This window comes from Branchiostoma belcheri, unplaced genomic scaffold (genome assembly GCF_001625305.1).
Source record: "Branchiostoma belcheri isolate BF01 breed outbred unplaced genomic scaffold, Haploidv18h27 scaffold48, whole genome shotgun sequence".
Classification (NCBI taxonomy): domain Eukaryota; kingdom Metazoa; phylum Chordata; class Leptocardii; order Amphioxiformes; family Branchiostomatidae; genus Branchiostoma; species Branchiostoma belcheri.
In genome coordinates this window covers 526,880-550,855 of record NW_017804109.1, presented here as the reverse complement: position 1 = coordinate 550,855, position 23,976 = coordinate 526,880, and the positions used below count along the sequence as shown (strand labels likewise).

At 43.6% G+C, this 23,976-nt stretch overlaps 1 protein-coding gene across 1 annotated transcript in view; it reads right to left on the bottom strand.

Moving 5' to 3' along the window:
* The window catches only part of LOC109479312 (fatty acyl-CoA hydrolase precursor, medium chain-like), a 63,941-nt gene that overhangs the window by 3,263 nt on the left and 36,702 nt on the right, over positions 1 to 23,976 (bottom strand). Inside the window, exons 4-9 of the mRNA XM_019781268.1 lie at positions 16,985 to 17,170; positions 11,141 to 11,328; positions 8,025 to 8,181; positions 6,220 to 6,401; positions 5,514 to 5,646; positions 1,429 to 1,525 (exon numbers count right to left, since the gene is read on the bottom strand). Of these exons, the coding sequence (XP_019636827.1) occupies positions 1,429 to 1,525; positions 5,514 to 5,646; positions 6,220 to 6,401; positions 8,025 to 8,181; positions 11,141 to 11,328; positions 16,985 to 17,170 (943 nt within the window). The remainder of the gene's footprint in view (positions 1 to 1,428; positions 1,526 to 5,513; positions 5,647 to 6,219; positions 6,402 to 8,024; positions 8,182 to 11,140; positions 11,329 to 16,984; positions 17,171 to 23,976) is intronic.

Here is a 23,976-nt window from a genome sequence, read left to right as displayed (position 1 = left end):
CAAAACACCCATCATTTCGGTGCAAGTTTTCCAATTTTCCTCCTCGCAGAGACCAATCAGCCGTATGTTGGAATGAATTACGGGCTCGTGTTTTGACAAGGAAATAGATTTTGTAATTAGAAAGTCAATGATGTGATGTTTGTGAAGTCATCCCTCTTCCCTTCTGCCGCTCTCCCGATCAATCGAAATTCACTGGCTGTCGTGGAAAATACCATTAAAAAGTCGTAACTCTTGTAATTGTTCGACCCATCTTCCGTTGTGACTGGCCGAATGCGTTACTGCATTGTTACACGCAGCTATCCGCTTCAAACCGACGGTAATGGACGTTCGGCTTGATAACGTCCACACAAAGTTTATCCAGTATAAAAATGCCATTAAAAAGTCGTAACTCCTATGATTGTTCGACCCATCTTCCGTTGTGACTGGCCGAATGCGTTACTGCATTGTTACACGCAGCTATCTGCTTCAAACCGAAGGTAATGGACGTTCAGCTTGATAACATCCACACAAAGCCAGGCGTTTAAAAAGTTTATCCAGTAAAAGGCACCATCAAAATTAAATCATCCTTTTTATCCATCTGAAGACATAACAAATTGTTTCCGACGAAGGCTACATGAAATGGGCGCTACTTATTGAATGACCTAGTTATGAGTGGATGTCGAGAAAATGCATGATGTATTATTTTGCTGTTGGGGTCGATTTGCAGAAAGCCGTGCTAGTACTCATCGGCGTTGTGACATGACCAGATATGCCCGGCGAATAAAAAGGCTCTTACCACTTCACAGATCCACTCTGGGGACGTTTTAAAGTGATGATGATGATGTATTACATTCACCTTTTCATAAACCCGAACATACCAAATGCCTGATAGTACAGAGGTTTTGAGTACTGAAGTATTTTAACCATGCCGTCCTATCGCAGAAGGACGCACTCAATCTGACCTGCTGTAGCTGAAAGCGTTTTAAAGTGATGATTACTTTCACGTTTTCCCAGATCTGAACAGTCCAATGCCTGAACACATGATAGAAGTTTTGAGCACTGAAGTGGGCTTGGAAGCCAGAATTTCCAAAGTCGATAATCTAGTCACTTGTCTACATACTAAGTTGAAACAACACTATCCCAATCTATATCGACACTCATGTAGCAAAAATGCCCAAAATTGTGACAAAAATGGTTACTGGAAGGATACTGGGCTGTTTTTTTTTACCCATGCAAAAACTCCATACTCCCACCCCCAATACTGACACTGCCCTGCCGAAGCTGAAAACGTTTTAAAAAAATGATTACTATCACACATTCCCAGAAAAAACAGTGCACATCGAGCAGCCCAATCCCTGAACACATTATAGACGTTTTGAGTACTGATGAAGAATTTAGCAGGTTATTTTTTAACCCATGCAAAACCTCGAGCTCCCACCCGATACTCACCCTGCCCTTCCGAAGCTGCCCACCAGGTCCATGAGTGCAGCGCTAAGCTGCGCCGCGGCCCCGCGTGCCGGCTGCTCGGGGAAGATAAGCGACACGTCTGTGGGGGAGGAGAGACACAAACGGTAATGCGTGGGAAGAAGGGGGATCATTACACAGGTCTGAGGAGCTCAGACGTTTGTGGGTTTGTCGTAAGGGACGTAAGTGATGTGTGCATCAAGGCAAACACCAAAGTGAAGTTTCTCCCATTATGGATATCACAGGTCTTTGATACTTTGCAGCAAGTGTACACTGCCCGTATACATGATTTTGGTTGGCGGTGGGGGAGGGGGGGGGAGGTTTCTTCCTACTGTCCTTATAATAGGAGGAGAGACACAAACGGTAATGCGTGCACGTGGGCAGGCGGGGGATCATTACACAGGCCTGAGGAGCGCAGACGTTTGTGTGCTCGCCGTAAGTAATGTGTGCATCAAGGCAAACACCAAAGTGAAGTTTCTCCCATAATTATGAATACCACCAGGCCTTTGATGTTTTGCAGCAAGTGTACACTGCCCGTAGACATGATTTTGGTTGGCGGTGGGGGAGGGGGGGGTGAGAAGGTTTCTTCCTACTGTCCTCAGGAGGAGGCAAGACACAAACGGTAATGCGTGGGCAGGTGGGGGATCATTACACAGGTCTGAGGAGCGCAGACGTTTGCGGGTTCGCCGTGAGGGACGTAAGTAATGTGTGCATCAAGGCAAACACCAAAGTGAAGTTTCCCCCATTATGAATATCACCAGGCCTCTGATATTTTACAGCAAGCTGTACCTCGACTTAACACAGGAGACGCGTATACGTACGAGGACAACTAAGCATAAAGTTTTCTTCGATTCCCAGTAAATAATCGATTAACAGAAACGGGAATCGTGAGAACTAGCCTTCTGAACATTATTTAGTGATGTGTGCATCAAGGCAAACACCAAAGTGAAGTTTCCCACATTATGAATATCTGCAGGTCTTTGATGTTTTGCAGCAAGTGTACACTGCCCATAGACATGATTTTGGGGTTTGCCGTTTGGAGGGATCATTACACACAGGCCCGAGCAGCTCGGACGTTTGTGGGCTCGCCGTGAGGGACGTAAGTGATGTGTGCATCAAGGCAAACACTAAAGTGAAGTTTCCCCCATTATGAATATCACACGGCCTCTGCCCGTAGACGTGGTTTTGGTTGGGTGGAGGGGAGTCTTTCTACTGTCCTAGGGACCAGCAAGTAAAGTGATGTGTGCAGGGAGGATATCAAGACAAACACTAAAGTGAAGTTTCCCCCATTATGAATATCACAAGGCCTTTGATGATTTGTAGCAAGTGTACCTCGACCATTTGCACCAAAAAGCAGTTACAAAAGCAACTGGATATGATTTTGAAAAATCATATCCAGTTGCTTGAGTAACTGCTTTATGGCGTATTGCATTACCTGGATGTCTAACCTTCATCGACGTACCTCGACCATTTGGTTTGGAAAGCCTATAATTAACACAGGAAAACTTTACTTCGTGCGTGGACAACTAAGCACAAAGTTGGCTTGGATTCCCGCTAAATAATCGATTCACAGAATTGGGAATTGCTTGAAAAAAACAGGCCGCCTTATAAAGTATCCAGCCTTCTGAACATTTAGAATAATCTACCTAAGCTGCAGATTTTTCTTTTGCAATCAAGCCCGACTTCTGGGAACATAAATCGCTGGTTTAATCAATGGAAAGACGCCCCGGTTTGTACCAGACGGCGATAGATTTGTCTCGTTCGTTGTCACGTCGTTTAACGGTCTGGTACGGACGGAACCGCGGTCATACGACGTGATATCCTTGTACTTTCACAGGTCACAACATTTAACGTCCGTTTCCAAAATCATATCCAGTTGCTTGAGTAACTGCTTTTTGGCGTATCGTATTACCTGGATATCTAACCTTCGTGTCATAGCATTTACTTGGTGTCTATTGGTTGGGCCATTTCTGTATGTATTAACCCTGATATTGGCCAAAAAAAACCCCAGTTACTCAAGCAACTGTATATGATTTTGGAAACGCCCGACGTTTCAGGTAACGTCCACTACCCATAGCCTTTACTTGGTCTTGTGTACATTGGTGGGGATATTTCTGTATGTAGTAACCCTGATATTGGCCAAAAAACAGTCACTCAAGCAACTGGATATGATTTTGGAAACGGTCAGACGTTTCAGGTAACGTCCACTACCCATAGCCTTTACTTGGTCTTGTGTACATTGGTGGGGATATTTCTGCATGTATTAACCCTGATATTGGGCAAAAAAAAAACAGTTACTAAAGCAACTGGATATGATTTTGGAAACGGTCAGACGTTTCAGGTAGCTACCTTTCTTGCAGCGGATGCTACTTTATGAGCAACTGTTTTTTTGGCGCATCTTATTACCTGGATGTCTAATGATATTGTATCATTACTTCCATCGATCTGTTCCAACCCGCATGCCGGCCACAAAATGCGCCCTGACAGGTTCATATCGTGATGTTTGATTTTCATTTATGTGTTACTAATGGGTTAAGGACGTAACCCTCAACGGTCCTTGACCTTTTGACCCCGCCATCGTCAAAACGCGCTAATAAACGTTATTTCCGATATTGAGTTATGTGCATCTATTAAAACCCATTGTTCGCGAGATAAAGGCAGCGATCCGTGAAGAGCAATCCGAGAACACCTGTGTGTAATCTCCCCAGCGCGGCGGCGTTACCGCTTCCTGCGCGCTTCATTTTGCCGTGATAAGGCCACACCGACTTAATTTTATGGATGACATCCACGCGCGCATTGATTTTTCGCCTGATCTAAAAAAACTAGAGAAGTAACATTTGCAAAGCAAATGCATAATGTTTACCTACGGACATGTTCTGCTCTGTTAATTCTTACTGAAACACATTCACATACATGTACTACTAGTATATGGTGACAGGAGTAGGGCAGACCATGAAATCGCAACATTATGTAACCCAACACCACTCACCATGGTGACAGACGTCAACAAATCATGTCATTGGCCAGGTCAGAGGTTAGTGTTTGGAACAGAAAAGGAGGAGGAAGAAACTGAGTAAAAACAATATTTTTTCCTTCGGTAAACATAATGATCACGTCTTCCGAGGCTCTGGCCAGGCTTTAGGCCTGGGTAGTCCATGGTGGTTAGTGACAACGAAGCCGGTGGTAACTCTGGAGCACCCAGGCTACCGACGCTCCACGACTCAAGAAATCAGTAACGTTACATACGTACAGTGTCGATTCATAAATTTCGCAAACATCCAGTATGTGCCGGCCTGTCGTATACGTCGCTATGTAATGCGCCAAATTTACAATACCGGCTTTGTATCCCTGTGGTTTAGTAGCATTTTTATTTTTGGCCGGATTTTTATTTTTTCGCCCGCGCGCACTAGTTTGGGGTTCTTCAGAGGATGTCATCCATAAGATTAAGTCAATGTGGCCTAACCGCCTGAGTTATGGAGACGTTCGGCTCGATATCGCAATCAACATTCTCACAGTTAGGAAACCGTCTGATAAAACAGACGATGTGTGAAAGTAAACGTGTCAGGTCTTGAATGATTGTATTCATTATCCGGGAGCGACGCTAGGTACTGCATAACGGAGGTATTTACCAGTATTAAGAGCGCATTGTTAGGCTCGGTAAGTAGGGAATATTCTTCATGATTTGTTGTTGCTTACGGTTGAATCACTGATGTTCTTCCTAATTTATGATTAGCCTGTGTTTCTGTTTGCTATGTTGATACGTTATTTATCTGGTATCCTTATAGTAGAAGTTCGAAAAAAATGATTAGCAGTTTAATTTAAAAAAAATGGTATTGATATCTTGTGACATGTCATCACATCGTTTTGTGTTTTTTTGTCAAGCTGTACCTTTTGAGTAATAATTGACCAAGCAGAATCTTGCTAGACAAAAGTGTCAGTTCAATTAATGAATTTGGTAACTAATGCTAAGATCACGATTCCCAATCCGGAGTGAAAAGTATGATATAAAAGGCAATAAAACTTAAAAAGATTTACTAGCATTGATGTGACATTACCATAAGCGTACATACCGTCCAACGCGCCAGGCAAAATCCCCCCACCAGAGCCGCTGACAAACTGGTACACATACGTGGCCAGTCCTGCCAGTGTTGTACCTGCCGCAGACTGTATGGCCGGGGCCACGTACAGGGCGTCACTGACGGCCTGGGTCAACAGCATAGGACGGAATCAATGTACATGTATCAGCGGTCATGGTGAAGACGATATGTCTTAATGTAGTAATATGGGTCCCATATAGAGTGAGCAGAAGGGGTGATGCATTTTAATCAAAACACTAAAATGATATTATATTGGTCATAAAACGTCAATGAATACGCAGGGCATGCAGGGGCATATGGGGACGCCCGTGTCATCTCAGTCACCTGTCATCTTGCAGCCATCACTCCATGTTTTACATCCTCTAGGCCACATGTGGTAACATGTGCATGTAGGCCATCTGGGCAGGAGTATGCATTAAAGATGCAGGACTGGAACTGGAAACTCCTTGAACTAAGTTCATATGCTGTTACCACTTTGATTGGGTCTATTTGTCTGTACATGTACTTGTAACATTATTGGTATATTATGTGTTGTAGTTGTCATGCTCATGACTGTATTTTTCAAATGTGTTAGCCCAGGGATATCTTAAAAACAGATCCACAGGACTGAGATATAACCTGGTAAAATAAATAAACTTGAAAGTTGAAGATAACATTTAACAATAACGCTGAAGCGCACCTGTATGTAGCTGTTCCTGGTTGCGAAGCGGTCGCCCGGCCGGAGCCAGCTGGTGTACTCATACGTCACCAGATCTGCCACCTCGGCCGGCGCGTCAGGGTAGATCTGGCTGATGAGGTTCTCTATCAGCATCCGGAACTCTGCCGCAGACATGCCGCCGTCAAGGGCCAGCTCTACCGCAGCTGGGGACAGATAATGGCTGGGTGCATTAAACACATATGAGAGAAGCTTTGTCGACGCAGTAAAAAGTACCACGACTTTCGTAAGGCCAACTACAAACTAAAAAAAACAGACATGCCGCCGTCAAGGGCCAGCTCTACTGCAGCATGGGGAGAATGAGAATGATTGAAAGGTTTTAGAATTAAGGGTTTATTCATCAAAACACATAGCAGAAAAAAGTGCGGCGACTTTCGTAAGGCCAATTGCAAATTAAAAAGTAGTCATCCTCAACTAAAATGAAGCTTGGTGAGTTGCGCACGTATGACATCCAGGACAGGGATTTATAATCACTTGCGTGGAGGTTGTCAATGATATTCTGAAGCGCTAGGTGTCTACTGAAGGTTCCCGAAGCTCATTCCCTGCCTTCCGATATAAAACAAATGGTGGTGAGGTATACGTACATTAAAGAAGAAGTCGAATTCGCTTAGTTGTAGTTACTTGACAATGTGTAACGTTCGCTGTAAAAATAAATCTGTGAGAAACAAAAATAAATCTTAAAATCCGTATGACATCCAGGACAGGGATTTTAAATCACCTGCGTGGATGTCGTCAATCTAGGACATTAGGTGTTTAATGAAGGTTCTCTAAACCCATTTCCTGCGTTCCGATATCAAACACGTCAGGCACAAGCCTTACAAATTCGCTGGGAGACCATCACACTTCGTTATTAGGTACGTCTGGATTTCCTAGGATAGATTCTGGCAACAGTTCTACCGTGTATGTAAATCCTCACAGTTTACATAGCGACAAAATCCCGAAGTTGTTGCCACCATTTGTGGACGTAAAATTTTCCAACCCATTTCCTTTTTCTATACCCACAGACCACACACTAATCTGCCCTTAAGACTAGTCCTTGCAGTTGAACGTGTTGCCACATAAATTGCGGGTCTTCGCCGATAACGTGGATTAGAGTCCCGAAGTAGTCATTAACACTGTCTGATCGTAAAGAGTCCAGGAAATCGTCCTCAAATGAGGCGAGGAGTGATGAATTTTCAGTAGCTGATAGCGCACTGCGGCTAGCCACTGCCCGTTTTACAGCCAAGCACGCAAGGACGGACAGTTACTTTTATCTTTTATCGACAAGTGTGCTGGGTTCTTTAACGAGGCTTCCCCGTAAAAACTAGACAAGCAGTTTAACGTCTTCTGAGAAGGATGTAAAGAAACGTGAAAATTTTTGTCACCTAATCAATATAAAGCAGAACATTGTGATGGTCTGTATATATTCTCTAATGGGGACATTTAGTGCCACTAAAAATTTGGCTACACTCCAACTAACCCCGACTTGCAACCCCACAGTAATTCCTAGTCGAGTGATGACAGTATCGGTTTACCCTTGCTGGCCCATTCCGTCCTACAGTAACTCCATGATCATCAATATTGTTTGTAAATTCTCCATATATATGCAAGGCATTAGATAGTAATAATGATAAAAGTAGAAAAACATGCAGACTTACCTTTACTGGTCCACTTTGTCCCACAGTAACTCCATGCCGAGCAAAGGCAGTACTAGTAGCTATTGTTTTTTCTTTCACATACAAGGACATTAGATGGTGATGATAAAAACAGTAGAAAACCCGCAGCCGTACCTTTACTGGCCCACTCCGTCCCTGTGAAGCCCAGCATGCAAGCCTCTCCGTTCACCTGCATCCTGCGGAGCTGCTGATCCATGGGTACAGGCAGGACCTTCCTGTCCACCACGGGCGTCCACTTCGGCAGGTCAGCCACGTCCAGGTGGACAACCGTCTGCAAAACGTTAAACATTTTTTTATTTATTAAAGCACATAAAAAAATACAAGACTGCGATGACGACGCACTCAAGTTTATTACACTTATATAAGCGCCGCCATTGCAAATAAACAAAGATATAATACTACATAAACATAACACAGAAATGTACACAAACAAACAATACAAAACGTCAAACATTGAGAGAAAGTTAGTATTGGAATTAATCTTTGAGCCCACTGCAGTATTGTAGAAAAACGTCAGGTGAATCGTTTTCGAACTTGACCTTTGTTTTCACAACCTCTACTTATCTATTGTTGGCAAGAGTCCAGGTGTCCACCTGTGTCCACCACGTCAAACATGTGAATGAACGTTAATCTTAGTCCGCTTCAGTACCGTTGGAAAACGCCAGGTGAATCGTTTTCGAACTTGACCTTTGTTTTCACAACCGCTACGTACTTATCTATTGTGGGCAAGAGCTTTACGTCCAGGTGGACAAAAGCCTGCCAAACGTCAAGCATGTGAATTAACGTTAATCTGTGAATTCATCTGTGAGTCCGCTGCAGTACCATAGAAAAACGCCAGGTGAACCGTTTTCGAACTTGACCTTTGTTTCTACAACCGCTGCTACAATCTAGTACTGTTATATTGTTGGTAAGAGCTTTACGTCCATGTGGACAAACGTCTGCAAAAAAACGCCAAACATTTGAATGAACGTTAATCTGTGAATAAATCTATGAGCCTGCTGCAGTACCATGGGGAAACGCCAGGTGAACCATTTTCGAACTTGACCTTTGTTGTCACAACCAATACTTTCCTACAAAATATCAGGAAGACCCTCTGATCGAAATATTGTTGGTGAGCGTTTCTTTTGTAAAGAATTCTGGTAAAAAACTTAATAGTATTGAACAATATAATGATAACATATTGGGCTACCATAGGTATTTTGGACTGTTACTGAGTTTTCTTCAATCTTCTTTACTGCTTATGGTTGATGTTTTCTGTACAATTTTTTGTCGATGTTTCAAATTTGTTACAAACTTTGATTTCCCGGCTTTACACATCAAGGTCAATATATCATCTAGTTCTTCAGACGACCTCCCAGCTGTTGACACTGAATTACACACTACCAGGTCCTAACGCCAGACGAACAGTCGGGCAGTAATCCCAAGGAGGGCTAAGGGAGGTCGTTGGCATCAGAATCAATAAATTTCGGATCGAACGATGAAGTATCCAATCCCCGTGTAATTACAATTCCGTGTCCCTAGTGAGAACTGGATCAGGGTGCCACACGCGCATTACGATAAAAGACAACCAGAATCGAATTTGTTCACTGCACGAAAACTTAGATTTACCAATGGCAGTAAATACCAGTAAAGTTTGGTAATGTTTACTTTGTTTTTTTAATAATCACTACTGGACAATGGTGGTAAATAAAAGTCAAGTACGGTATTTCCGGACTTAACAAGGGTTGTAAATGAATTTACTGGACTTGAATTTTATTTACTACCATTGTAAAGCCAGATTCTACATACAAAGTCAACATTACATGAGTTTACTACCTTTGGTAAATCCAACTTTCCTTGCAGTGTATAAAAGACAGGCATAATCGAATTTATGCCATATAACTAACAATGGATTTATGGACTTCGCAACTTTTCTGAAATGGTGCGTTAAGGACGCTATCATTAGCAATATTATATTCTTCCAATTAAACTACTTGAAACAAAGTTAAAACAGATGCCAAGAAAATAGATTGTCATCAGAGCTTGTGAGGTGACTTCATTTTAAGGGTTTATGAAATATCAGTACAGGACTCACTTAATGGCATGTACTTCACATTTTCAAACTTCTATTCATCATTATACAAGCGTTTTGGTATCGTTTTCTGTTGCAAAATCGATCGATTTTAAGCTAGGGAGAGTACCGAGAACAGTCATCAGCATCTGCAGAAATAAGTGATTTTTTTCACACTCTCAATGCCAATAACTCAGTACTTCCCAACATCGCAGGTCTCTGTAACTTTCAGTGGTTATTTACCTTGGTAAGTGCTATTTACGACAGTTAAATGAATTGACAACAATATTTATTTCTTAAGATATGAGCCTTCAAAAACCATCTCCTCACACCGTAGCTCCCGGCGGCAGCAGTCTAAAGAGGGCCGCGAGATTGCAGAAAAACGGCCTAACCTTCGCGTTTGGTGCCGGAGATAAGGGTGATTCACCACCACTGCAGGGCCTTAAATGAGCCTGCCGCACCTGGGCACTAGATAACAGTCTCTAAATGTGCAAACTTGAGAAGCAGCCCCTAGGGGTGGTAGGTGATTTTCCAAGAAAATACCATTTGTATACATACTAAATTGTCTTATCTTTAGGTACAGGACATGCAGCATCTACCGGCAGCATCTACAATTGTAAACCTGTCAAATTGAATGTACTTGACAGTGCTGTTTGAGTAGATTTGCTGTTCGTTTTGAACCTTGAAATATGCAGCTCCAGAATTGATAAAAAGGGACATGCTAACTTATCTCGCATCCTGGGGTTAAATCTTACAGCTATGCACACAAGCCCTAACACACCCTCCAGTTCCTTGAGTAACTATTTCTTATGTAAGTGTCAAGAAGGAGGACATTGTACAAGCATTGGAGGCTTCTTTCCTCTTCCTGTACACTGTTTTTCCTTTGTTTTGCATATTTGTTGATTAATGTTTGTCCTTTTATCGTACCAAAGACTTAAAAATGGTACACACTTCTTTCTCTGCTTAGCACTCAGCACATGTGTGAAAGTGTGTGGGAAGGTCAAACACACAGCACTACCAGCGGACAAGCCCCCTGCTGTAGTGCCCTGCACAACTGTGTGTCGTCCAAGGGCTACGGAAATGGAGATGGGCACCACCACTATGCTCTGCATAGAGTGGAACGGGACCTTTTTTAATATTGTGGAAATAAATAAATAGAATAATAAAACAAACCCCGTACCTCTTGTGCGACCAGAGCCTCGTATCGGATCTTGTTGAGGCACTCCAGCATCTGTAAGGTGGTGGTGAAGCCGTCACAGTTGAAGTGTCGGGCCAGCGCGCGGGTCTGCCGGACAACCTGGTGGGCAGGGCGGACAGACACGGCCTGCAGGGGTGACCCGCTCGACAGGATCGTCCTCTTGAACAGATCTGAGATGGTAGGGCGTGAAAAAAAAATTAACGACTCTTTGTGGCAGCTGCAGATTAGCCTAAGAGGCTCGGTGGGCGTCACTCCACCGTACAGGGAGGGAAGTCGTGTAAAGTGCCTTGAACAGATCTGAGATGGTAGGACGTGAAAAAAAAATCAACGGCTCTTGGTGGCAAATGGGTTGATGTTGACACATTGGCGCACCAAATCCGTAGTGTATTTTTGGCGCACAGTTAGATAGATTAGCCTAATATAACAGGATCGGTGGGCATCACTCCACCGCCAGTACAGGTGGGGAAGTCGTCAAGTGCCTTTCCCAATGGCACAACGTCGGGCCACGGTGAGTATCGAACACGGGACCTAGCTATTGGTTCCGAGTCCAACGCTCTAACGGTAGGTTGTGACCACAGGTTGGTTAGCTGCATTGCCAGTTCGCTACAGGTCGTTTCATGTCGATCCGCTACGTTGCAGAAATCAATTTGCTACATGGCAACACACTCGGTCACCTAATATCGACGTGGGGTCGTGTGGTGCAACGGCAGAGTGTTCGGCTCGGAACCAAGAGGTCCTGCCATGCCAGCGATCTTGTGCCCTTGGGAAATGCACTTTACACGAATTTCCTCACTTAAATCAGGGGAACATGAGGAAATGTCTGTTGTTCGTTCATGCGTTTGTCTGCGTTTTTTCATATTCCAACAATTCATGACTAGACAGGGTGACGGCACACTCAAGTTATATCAACTTATTTTTGCCGCCATCAACGCAGAAGACAAATAAAGGACAGGGCAAGGACATGAGTTAAGTATGGAAAGCCGTGTTAAGTGCCTTTACCAAGGGCACAAGATCGGTGGCATGTCAGGACTCGAACCCGGGACCTCTTGGTTCCAAGTCGAGCACTCTGCCAATGAGGTCAAAGACCCCACGAAGGTAGGTCGTGAACACAGGTTCGTTCGCTGCATTGCCAGTTCGCTACAGGTCGTTTCGCTACGTTGCAGAAGTCGATTCGCTACATGGCGAAACAGCCCGTGACCTAATATAGATTTACAATACGATTGTCTCGAACTTTGGAACCAGAAACACTTCCTATGAATAAATGGAGGGTTTCAAATGTTGCCTAGCTGAGATACGCTAGTACAGCGAACGTGAAATGTTTACTAATAACTAGCTCATCCAAATCTGCAACAGTAACGTTGTATCTCATCGCACCAGGCTACTCCACTCAATTTTCACAGTTGTGATCATCACCTGGGCAATGTTATCGAGGGCTGGACGCTTCCATTAAAAAGTCGTCAAACTCCCAGGAAAGTATAGGAAAGGGACGAGTGTTGGACGGAATTTATGGCCTAGGCAGGGTTATTGAGGGGAGGGCGTTTGATCTGCGGGAAGAACTGAACACGCAGCGAGTCGTTACTGTTTACGGTCGAGTTTATTTCCACGATAAAGCAAATTGACTTAAGGGAAATCTCATCAGCGAAAACGCCGACGTGTCTGTTTTTACGGTGCAGTTAGACCCCGTTGTTATTGTTTCTCGTAAAATTTCACCGCCCCACTCCCACTCACGTAAGCCAGGTAAATACTGCTATGGCTAATGATGGGACAGTGATGGTGCCTGTCTTTTATCCACACGAATCGACTTCCTCTTCAGTTTGCATAAAATCCACCATTATATCGGATGCCAGAGCAGTGCTGCCAAGTTTCATCATGCTGAAAGTTTCCATCCAATGGAATCTGTTATTACGTTTACCGAAGGAAAACATATTGTTTTTGCTATATTTCCTCTTCTTTTTCTTATCCAAAACAATAAGGTAAGTGACCTGAACCAGACGTCTGTCACCATGGTAACTAGTGTTGGGTTACATCATGTTGCAATTTTATAGCAGGAGGGATTCAGACTCCATATATATGAATGTGTTTGAGTGAGAATTAACAGGGCAAACCATATGCGAAGGTAGACATTATGCATTTGCTAGTTACATGATGCATGCATTATAAATCTAACTTCTAATAGAGGTATATAGACAGCCAGGGTTTTAATTTAAAGCACGGCAAAACCACTATGTAAAGTATCTTATAGCCGTACCAATCTTATTGTTGTCTTTATGATTGTTCTGACGGACTGTTTAAAAATAGGGACCCAGGTTGCCAATTAAGTAGCATCGTTGCTATGCTCTGGCAAGTCACACACTGTACTCGTCAACATTGTATCTGACATTATTGTGGCTGACAGGATACAGGCGCCGAACCGCCCCAATTTCCCGGACCCCTGGATTACGTGCAATCGGCCGGGACAGGTGCTACATTACCGCACTCCGCCGCAGCGAACCCTACCCTGCCTCGGGCTACCTGGTACGGATACAGCTGATTAAAATTGTCGTCGGTGTCAAACGCATACAGTTGATTTAGCTTATTCTTAGTTTAAGCTGGCGTGCGTCTCAGCTTACATCTTTCTCGGCAAGGCCCACGGGCACTTAGTCTGCGTGAGTCCACTGGAAACCAGATGTAGCTCTGAACTTCGTGTAATTCTTATTTCGTTGGCAACGAGAGTAGCCTGGGTGCAATCCTATTTGTATTCCGGGGCTCCCATACTCGCTTTCTTAAGGAGCGAGTATGGGAGCCCCGGCATACAAATAGGATGGTGCCCAGGCTACAACGAGGGAGGCTTTGGCACGAAATACTTGGTATTCCTTTCAACTACGCACTATTCAGAAGGTCAGAATGTTTTTTGACTACGTGAGACGAGCTTGGTAAATTAGCATAAGGTGGTGTAGTGCCATGCATTCTGAGAGTAGCAATCTGCATCTTCAGTAGCCATGAATGCAGGACGAAGGTAGACCTCACGACCGGAGAACATTATACTTTGTTGCATGCCGCTACACTACTAGACTTATTCATGACTCTACACGCCTTAGAGATGCGTGCTCACTGGGGTTCGTCCAAGACAATATTAGCTGACCCCGGCAATAGCTGGGGTTGGCAGCGTGATGCGAGAGGCGTTGGAGTTCCTAATGGTTTTGGTTGCTGGAGCGTGAGAACCTCTGAGTGCTGCGGGAATTGGCCGATGGAGTCGGCGCTGAAATACTAAAATGCCGTAGAGGGTGTGGGGTATGATAGAGGCGCGTTTTCCCTCCACCCGTGAAACACCTGGTTATGAAAGGTGCCGTGCTTGGTTAGGTTCTCATCAGCGAGCTTATGCTCATCACGAGAAGCGTACACGTGATGGCCTGGGTGTCTACCGTAGTTTTTCTTGCTCATGTTCACTCCCAGGTAATCTCCAACCATATCTTTTGGTGGGGGTAAGACAGTATCAAATTGGCCAGTCTGTAACCATTTCCCCACCCAAGTAGTGGAAGCGACAAAAAAAGGGCCATCATATATAAAAAGCAAACGATCTTCCACCATCAACCTCTGCTTGGAGAGTACTCCCAGGCGCACTATAATTGCAGAGTAGACAGGAAATTCGGGGGAACTTTTCTGGATCCAAAAGCCGGAACGTGTGCCTGATAAACAAAAGAAGGGCTGACATTCTGATGTTGATCCTCTATTGTCCCAAAAATGTCCGAAGTGTCCTTTTAGTTGTCCCAGCCTAAATCTTAGTGGTCAGTGGCCATTGGGCCACCTTTGATTTCTAGCCCTGGTGATGGCTCGTCAGCCTGGCCTCTATGTAAAGCCTGACAAGATTGCGTCTTGGCCTTGAGGCTAGATTAACTTGTGTAAAGATTTAATGTAGTTGCCGGATTGCGCTTGAGGGGAATTGCAGCATCCTCACTGTCATATATTACAAATACACGCACACGTTGCTGTCATGTCCCCACTAATACACGCTATCTATTTATTCAAGTACAACTTCAGGGGCGATTTCCAAAACTGACGACCTCATACAGATTGGGCTTAGTGATGATCCCGATGTGCTTTTATGTGAATCCCTCACCGTGTTCCATCGCTTTGATGGTGACAGTACGGGTGTTGCAGTCGTCAATTTTATGTGAAGTGCTTCCCTAAGGTCAGGCAGAGAGCAATTCAGCATCGGGGGGCAAATATTTCCGTGAATTTAGATATTGGACATTCCAAATCGTATCAGGTATTTCCTGGACTTCAAAGGAATCTGTCATTTGGAATGATGTAGGTCAAGATTTCATCATTGATTTCCCATGTTAACCACTTTTCCATGATTTGATTTTCATCTGGGAGTGTCGCTGTTCCCTTTATGCTGCCCATCAGGTGCTATGCACTGTAAAGAAATATTGCAGAATCAACCTCGTCACAACTGGTTTTCTATAACGTGACCTTAGAAAACCTTTCTGAAGATAACCCGACTGTAAGACGGAGACGCACATCCACTTACCAAAAAGGAGATTTATGTTTAATAAAAATATTTGACAGCTAAGGAAAAACCAGGAATACACTTGCAGTGGTTTATCAACCACATTTTAGGCATGAGAACAGAAGCAATTTTGTTAATTCTTGTGCTAGCAGTGTATATGGTAATAGGTACAGAAGTCTGGGTCATTTGAGGTGAATTGGATATTCATATATTACTTAGATCTTCAGGCCAGATTATCCATTATCTATAATGATTATCTGTGACGCATTAAGGAGCCCCGAAGCGTGATAATTTGAGGCTAGAAGGCTGTTTGACAGGATTGGTTTAAAACCTATGGTTCCCTCAAGTACAATACCTAAAGCTAATTCATAAGAATTGATTTTTTCCGTGCTGATTGTATGTCTGGTGTCAGTCTGTTCCATTAGACCCAGGGTAGCCTATGGATAATATGAAGGTCTTTGGGTTGTTTTCCTAATGATATTTTGTAACTCTCAACACGGGCTAAATTCGCCTTGCAGTGTTGCTGTTTTTTTAAAGTCGTTTCCATACGGTGTACATCTACAGAAGTCAACATGCCGGGCCTTGTTTCAGTAATCATGAATAAGGATGCAGTCAAATGCAGCGTACTTCAGTTGCCACCCACGGCTGACTTAAGCAATCAAGTAAATGACATGCTTGGTCAGACACAATCTGGCAGCGCGCGTAACTTCTGATGTTTGTGCAGGCAATATTATCCAGTCGGAAGTTAAGAGAGGAGCTGCACGAGCGAAGCAGAAAATTTCCTTCCCACGCCTCAAAGTTTTATTGGCTGGGAGCTGCCACGACCTTGAGACGACCTTCATCCGGGGGAGATCATGTTACCGGAGGGGTGCTCGTGGTGTCGGGAGGGGTCACGCGTCAAAAGCGCACGACTAGACGGTAGGTCACGGGGAAACAAACGTGGGGTCGCGGCATCAGGCTTGCAAAAAGGTCCATATTTTCGTGCATGCAGGCAGCCATTCGCGCCAACCGTATCAAATGGTTGGATGGACGTCTACACAGTTAAACTCGAGCGCAAATATTTGGCATCTGCAGCATTGCGTTCGGAAGAAATGCATTCGTGGAATTAGGTACCAGGCACCACAGTGCCAAGTTTCAGTAGACCGTTACTGCGAAAGTTTTTGGGTGGTCGATTGTTGGCAATCTGGACAAGAATCGATCAAGATATTTCGATTGATGATCTAATTATTCACACTTAGATATATTTTAGATATACTTTAGTCACATACACAGTGCAAATGTGTCTATTGTTCAGACTATACTACGATACACGGTGAAAGACGAACTGTTCTACGTACCTTTTGCGAGGGGTGACACCATCAGTACCGACACACAGCTCGCTCCTGATTGGTGGCCGAACACCGTGACCTCTGACCTGAACCCGCCAAAGTTGGCGATGTTCTGTCGCACCCACTTCAGAGCCTCGATTTGGTCCAAGATCCCATAATTCCCCTGAAGGTCATTGTCACCCATACTGAGAAACCCTGCAGACAAGAGAATGACAAATACATGAAGGTTAAAGTATCTCCCCTCTCATTTAACTGGCTGTATTATCTACGTAGTATGAGGCCCAGTTTATAGTGAGAACTACTTGGCTTCATGGTACTTGGGCACATCGGTTATAGATATCTACCAGTGACCGAAAAGTTTTGGAATTCCAATACCCGGTTGGTAATCGAATCATTTCAAAAGCAAATAATTTTAGATAGCGATCAATCAACAATTCAAGTGGAATGGTGTAAGGGCATTGCACCCCACGATAGATAGAGTCTACCAGCAATGGAGCCTTCAGCATTGGCCAGACGTGCCCGCGTAGTCACAGCACAATCACCCCGGAAATATACCTCCCAGACAACGTGGTAGTTTTCTTGGGGAAGCGATTAGAAGTGACCCCTGCTGCCACCCCAGTCCGTTATTATAGCAAAGATGTCAACGCAACATGGCAAATGCATTCATATCCCTGAAAATATCATGCATTTAGGCGTAATGGTTCCATACATCACGAAAGTGTCCGCATTAGATGTGCCATATTTCTGTCCCGCCAGCCCGGCTTGCGGGTCAAGGCGGGGGAAATGCGCGCTATTGTCCTGGATGTGCGCGCATTTCCGTAACGCCTTCTGGACGAGGACAGGCCGTATATCAGGGGAAAGGGCTGACACGGATCGGAACGGAGAGGACTTGGATCCGTACAAGGAGAGGTTTGCTCCCACGCACCGCTGCTACAGTCGAACGGGATTTTTGTGATTGTTGTGGGGATCGAAGGACTGTTCAAACGTCAAATACGACACTAACCAACACAAAAAATTAGCTGTCTTTTTATTTAGTTGTAGTCACTTGACAATGTATATACATGTATGTCGAAAGTCCTAGAGGCACTCCTGCTTAATCGTCTGAAGCCTTTTCTTCTGACGTCTGATTCTCAATTAGGCTTTAAACCTAAACATGGGACTGACATGTGTGTTTTTATGTTAAAGCAAATTATCGAGTACTACAGGGGCTTAGGGTCCCCAGTCTTTGTGTGCTTTATGGATGCCTCTAAGGCCTTTGATCGCGTAAACCACTGGACACTGTTTAGAAAGTTGATCGACAGAAATGTTCCGCTATATCTAGTTCGATTCTTGGTTTCCTGGTATACGAATCAAAGAATGTTTGTGAGATGGGGTACAGTCCTTTCACCGAGCTTCTCCGTTACTAACGGAGTACGACAGGGTAGTTTACTGTCCCCATATCTTTTTAATGTATACATAGATGATTTGAGTGTAAGCTTAAACAATGCCAAGGTGGGCTGTTATGTAGGTGGGTCCATCACCAACCACCTGTTTTATGCCGACGACTTATGTCTGATTTGCCCTAGCATTAAATCTCTACAGAGATTGGTTGGGATTTGTGAAGTGGTTGGCCATGGTAATGACATATTGTTTAATACTAATAAGACTTTCTGTATGTATTTCCCATGTACTCGTTTGCCACTTCAGCCTCCATTGCCACCTGTAAGTCTATACGGTACCAACCTAAAGTACGTAAACTCATTTGTCTATTTGGGTATACATCTAAATACCACATTAAGTGACGATGATTGTGTACTTGCTATGCTGAAGAGTCTTTATAGTCGTAGCAAACAGTATCAACCGCAAATTTTTCTGTTGCTCTCCATCTGTTAAGAGACACCTGTTTATGACGTATTGCGCCCAGCTATATGGCGCCCAGTTATGGAGCTCTGTAAGCTCTGGTGTTTTGTATAAGTGCAGAGTGGCTTATAACAATTGTTTTAGAATCATAATGAATCTGCCTCGGCGTTGCAGCGCGAGTGAAATGTTTGTATGTAACTATATTGACACTTTTGAAACCAGGAGGAGGAGAATTTGTTATTCTTTTCTAAAAAGGTTATTTTCCTCCAATAACGCAACAATCTGTCGCTTAATTCATTCCGATGCCTTCTACAGGAATTCATTCTTTTGGAAGACCTACCATTTGTTATGCTTTTAGGTTTCTTCCTGTTTTACTTGTATGTCTGTAGTGTTTTTTGTATTATTTTAATGATGTATTGTACATGTTATATGGGTTTTTTACCTGAAATAAAGAATGAATGAAATGAATGAAATGAATGAAATGAATGTATGTAACATTATCTGCATGCTATTTTTTTTGTTGTGACCTGTACTTAACCCTGTGGGTATATGTGTGCCATAAAGGTCTTCATTCATTCATTAAATCAGTAAGGAATTGATGGAGTATCTTTTAAGTTATGATTTACGGTCAAGGGCAAGTTCCACTGCATGACGACTGGGATTTACCAATGATGACAAACCAACCATTACTAGACTAACCTGGCATTTATCACCATCGGTAAATCCCACTTTTCATGCAGTGTTCGTATCATAGGCAAGAAGTCAAATAGATGCAACAGGATTGTAATGGAGGGTGCTCTCTGTGACAATCCGCTGGGTTTTTACATTAGGAAAGATGGATTCCCGTGTGCTCTCTACATTTAGCTCGCCATGCAAGTTGCACCTACCGTCTCTGTGATCCAGGCATTTATTTTTCGCCATGCGAGCAATCGAGCTACATGTTCCGTTTGGTTGTTATTCTAAATAGGCTATCCTCATTGGCTATTCTAAAACAGGGAGGAGAGCTGCGCTATTAGATCACGCCATAATACTTAATGGGACGCACTTGGACTTGGGCGAGAACCTCAGCACAATCGAGTTACATGTTCCGTTTGGTCGTTTTACCAAATTAAACCTCATCGGCAATTCTGATACAGTCAGGAGAGCTAGGCCATTAGTGGTATTACATGTATATCACACCACCATTACACTTAATGCAGACGCACTTGGACTTGGGCGACAACCTCGGCACAATTGAGTTACATGTTCCGTTTGGTCGTTTTACCAAATCAAACCCCATCGGCAATTCTGATACAGTCAGGAGAGCTAGGTTATTAGATCACGCCATATTTCCACTTAATGGAGAAGCATTTGGACTTGGGCGAGATCCTCCGCACAATCGAGTTACATGTTCCGTTTGGTTGTACATGTACTTCCCAATCAAACCTCATCGGCAATGCTGATACAGTCAGGAGAGCTAGGCTATATTACATCACACCAACATTCCACTAAATAGAGAAGCACTTGGTCTTGGGCGAGAACCTCAGCACAATCGAGTTACATGTTCCGTTTGGTTGTAATTCCCAATCAAACCCCATGCCGTAAACATACGTGCTTTCCACTTGAGTGCGGTACCACCATGTCTTGTACCTTTTTCTATGTGAATGAATAAAAAAAACCCATCGGCAATTCTGATACAGACAGGAGAGGCTATCCTATCACGCCAACATTCCACTAAATGGGATGCACTTGATCTTGGGCGACAACCTCCACACGAGTGGCTGTCTGTACGGGAGTGAGACATCACGGTTCATCCCATTCGTTATTACTGTGCCCATTAGAGTCACCCCATTAGCAACACATCCCGTTTGATTGCCGTGGAGAACATGCCATCCCCGAGCTGCTACCCTTCGGACTAACGAACGCACCAAGGAATTTTCAGTTGCAGTGATTAGAGGACTGCATGCCCATAGCCAGTGGGGTTTTGGGGGGTTCGGAAACCTACAAGGCTCAGTGGTCCAAGGTTTTTAAAGGTCCAAGATTTTTCTTTGAAAGGTCCGAGATTTTTCTTTGAAAGGTCCAAGATTTTTCTTTGAAAGGTGGACTGTTTTGTATCACTAGCGGGGCTGGAATCCTAAAAACACGATCGCTTTGTCATTAGTTATCTCTGATATTTCCTTTGAAACCGCCATCGGGCCAATCGGACGCGCTCCATTTGTCGCAGAGTGGCCTGTGTTCCGTCTAATGAATGTTTAAAGCGGTATCTCGCTCGAATCGGCGCCAAAACCGCTTGCGTGGATTCTGGCACGGCCTTATCGCAGATACCATCGCGACTTAGGCAAAGTGGACTCTCAGCGGCTCGTTGTAAACCAAATTGGTGGAGAGATCGTTCAAGGTAAGGCCGGTAGATTTATTGCCGGCGCGGTCTAATGCCATTATCCCGGGCAGGTACGTAACACCCCCGCGGCTGTACTCTGCGGGGGTGTAACCACTGTACTCTTTGGAGAGAATTTCTATGTGACTCTGGCAAAATATGCCATTTATTTATCATGGCTCAGGTATAAAGATAATCCAGAATTACTTAGAGAACACAATGTTTTACATATATTTACCACCTTGAAACAAGACGTACACAATATTAGTTTGTAGTGTATGTACTGTATCTTCATTTCCAACATGACTGATTCGATTATAAAAGTGATTTAACCCCTAAGTAAGTTCCCAGCATGATGTAATCATTTAATTTTACCTGTAAAACTAAGGATTATGAGATTTAAGTCTTACTATGTTCGATGTTGACATTATGCCATGCATTGCTGTACTGAGTTATACTTAATAAAGATCTGGAAAACAAATAACACCCCCGCGGCTCGGGGAGTCGCCAGCAGCGCTCCGCGGCGATACTGCGTGCGTGTGCGAGCCTGCATTATTTACTAGACGGGCATTGTCATTGCCAACATCTAATGCAGCGCGATCAACTTAAGCGTTAGTCATTTGGCCCTTCCGGGATGGTTTCAAAAACCTGTTAGGTGTTGTTAGGTGTTGTACAAGTATGGCAAAAATGTACAATAAAGGTCTTCATTCATTCATTAATGGTAGGGTCAAGGGTTGGTTCTTCTTCTTCTTTCATTTAGAGGCAGCCACCTTCAACTACCTGAAGATTCTGTTGCCTTTTTGTGGATAATACGAGATGGGGTTTGCCAGGCCTCTATCCAGGAAAGTCGTGTTAAGTGCCTTTCTCAAGGGCACAAGATGGCAGGGTTCGAACCCGGGACCTCTTGGTTCCGAGACGAATGTTCTGCCGTTACGACACGCGACCAGACGGGTTGGAGGAGGGCCGAGTACCACTGGGACCAGTTACGTCTGGCGAGAGTTTCTGAAAAGTTCTGTAATCGTTAGAATCGTAGGTTTGCTCGTGTAATCCATACACTTTGAAAGAAACAAGATTTATTTAGTGATGAAATATTGCGGTGTCTACATTTGGATAGATCCTTACAGCCTCTCAGTGGACATGCTGGACAGAAGCCAGTCGGATTTGATGAAAGTAAAGCCAAATTCGGCAGGAATGCTTGAAATAAGGCGCTATAAAACAAACGAACAAAGAATGAGCCTACATATATCTTTATCAAATCTATATCTTTTATTGGCATTTGGCAAAAAATGGCAGAAAGAATGAAAGTATGGCTGTTACGCTATAAATTTAAAGCTACAATAGATAAAGCGTTTAAAACTGCAGCAGAAATGGTAAAAGTGTGGCAATTTGGAACGTTATATCCTGACGTTAGTCACAAGTGCTTTTCCATTATATGCATGTAATTATTCTGCTCGCAGCTATTTTCGTTTCGATAGATCATGCGCCACTTGACTGGAATACAGTATCTAGTTCTGGCACACCTGTCTGCTGAGAACGCTCAATTTGCTAACTGAATTTTAAGTGGCCGTTCAACTCGTTTGAAACCTGATAACAAAACACACACAACAAGACTGGCAATGAAAACATACAATGCCATGGCGACGGTGGTTGCTGTTAGGGTTATTGTTTGCATGGCACTGCCATGATTTCATGATTTTGAGGAAGACTTAGTACCTGTTAAGTCTAGACAGATACAGTGCACTCCTCCCCTGAGTGAACGAGCCCCGGGGTCACAGAAAGTAGTGCCATGCGGGGCAGAGAAGGCATAGATGTGGGTCAGAGACATGCCTGTGGGCATTCCATTCCTGTGGACAAAATGCCTGTACAATTCCTAGAATTCTTGCAAACTGTACACAATACTGTACCTTTGGGCTCCTCCCTGAGACGTCGCCAAAAAATGAAGAAGAAGAAAAACTATACGATAGTGAATGTGTACCTCAGCAAGCTGCCTTGTCGCCAGTCCCAATCACGGCAATAACTAGTGGTAAGTATGATTTACAGTTCTTGCGTCAGATATTGAGTTGCTAAACTGAGGTGCTGTATAAATTATTCACGGTAATCAATCCTCTATCAAATGCCACTTTGTGATCTCCCGCGGTAACAAACCTCAAAAGCTTTCATGGGAACGCCGCAATTTTCCCTCAAAAGCTTCTGAAGTGTCGGAATTTTGTTCCCATTATAACATTATCTGATGGATGATACTGAATGCACACAATGGCTTTCGGCGCAACAATTTTGATGAAGGGGTTTTGTCATCCAATTCATAAAAGATTAAAGATTCATATAGACAGTGTTTCATATAGACAGTGTTTGCACGTTGAGGACACAAATTTGTCCTAAAAAGCTTCTGAAGTGCCGAGAATTTTGTTCCCATTATAACATTATCTGACGGATGATACTGAATAAACTTGCTTGAGGCGCGATTCAACAATTTTGATGAAGGGGTTTGTCATCCGATTTATATTGACACAGTATTCGCACGTTGAGGACACTGAATTTTCCTAAAAAGCTTCTGAAGTGCCGGGAATTTTATTCCCATTTTAAAATATTATCTGATGGATGATACTGAATACGAATACGCACACACCGGCTTTCGGCGCATCAGTTTTGATGAAGGGGTTTTGTAATCCAATTTGTATTGACACAGTATTCGCACGGTGAGGACACTACTGCTTACAATATTAATATTCAAGACCTAGATTGGACAGAATGTATTTCCTAGTAGTTCCTAAGACCTTTACGTTATTCGTCTTTCATTCTATGCATTATA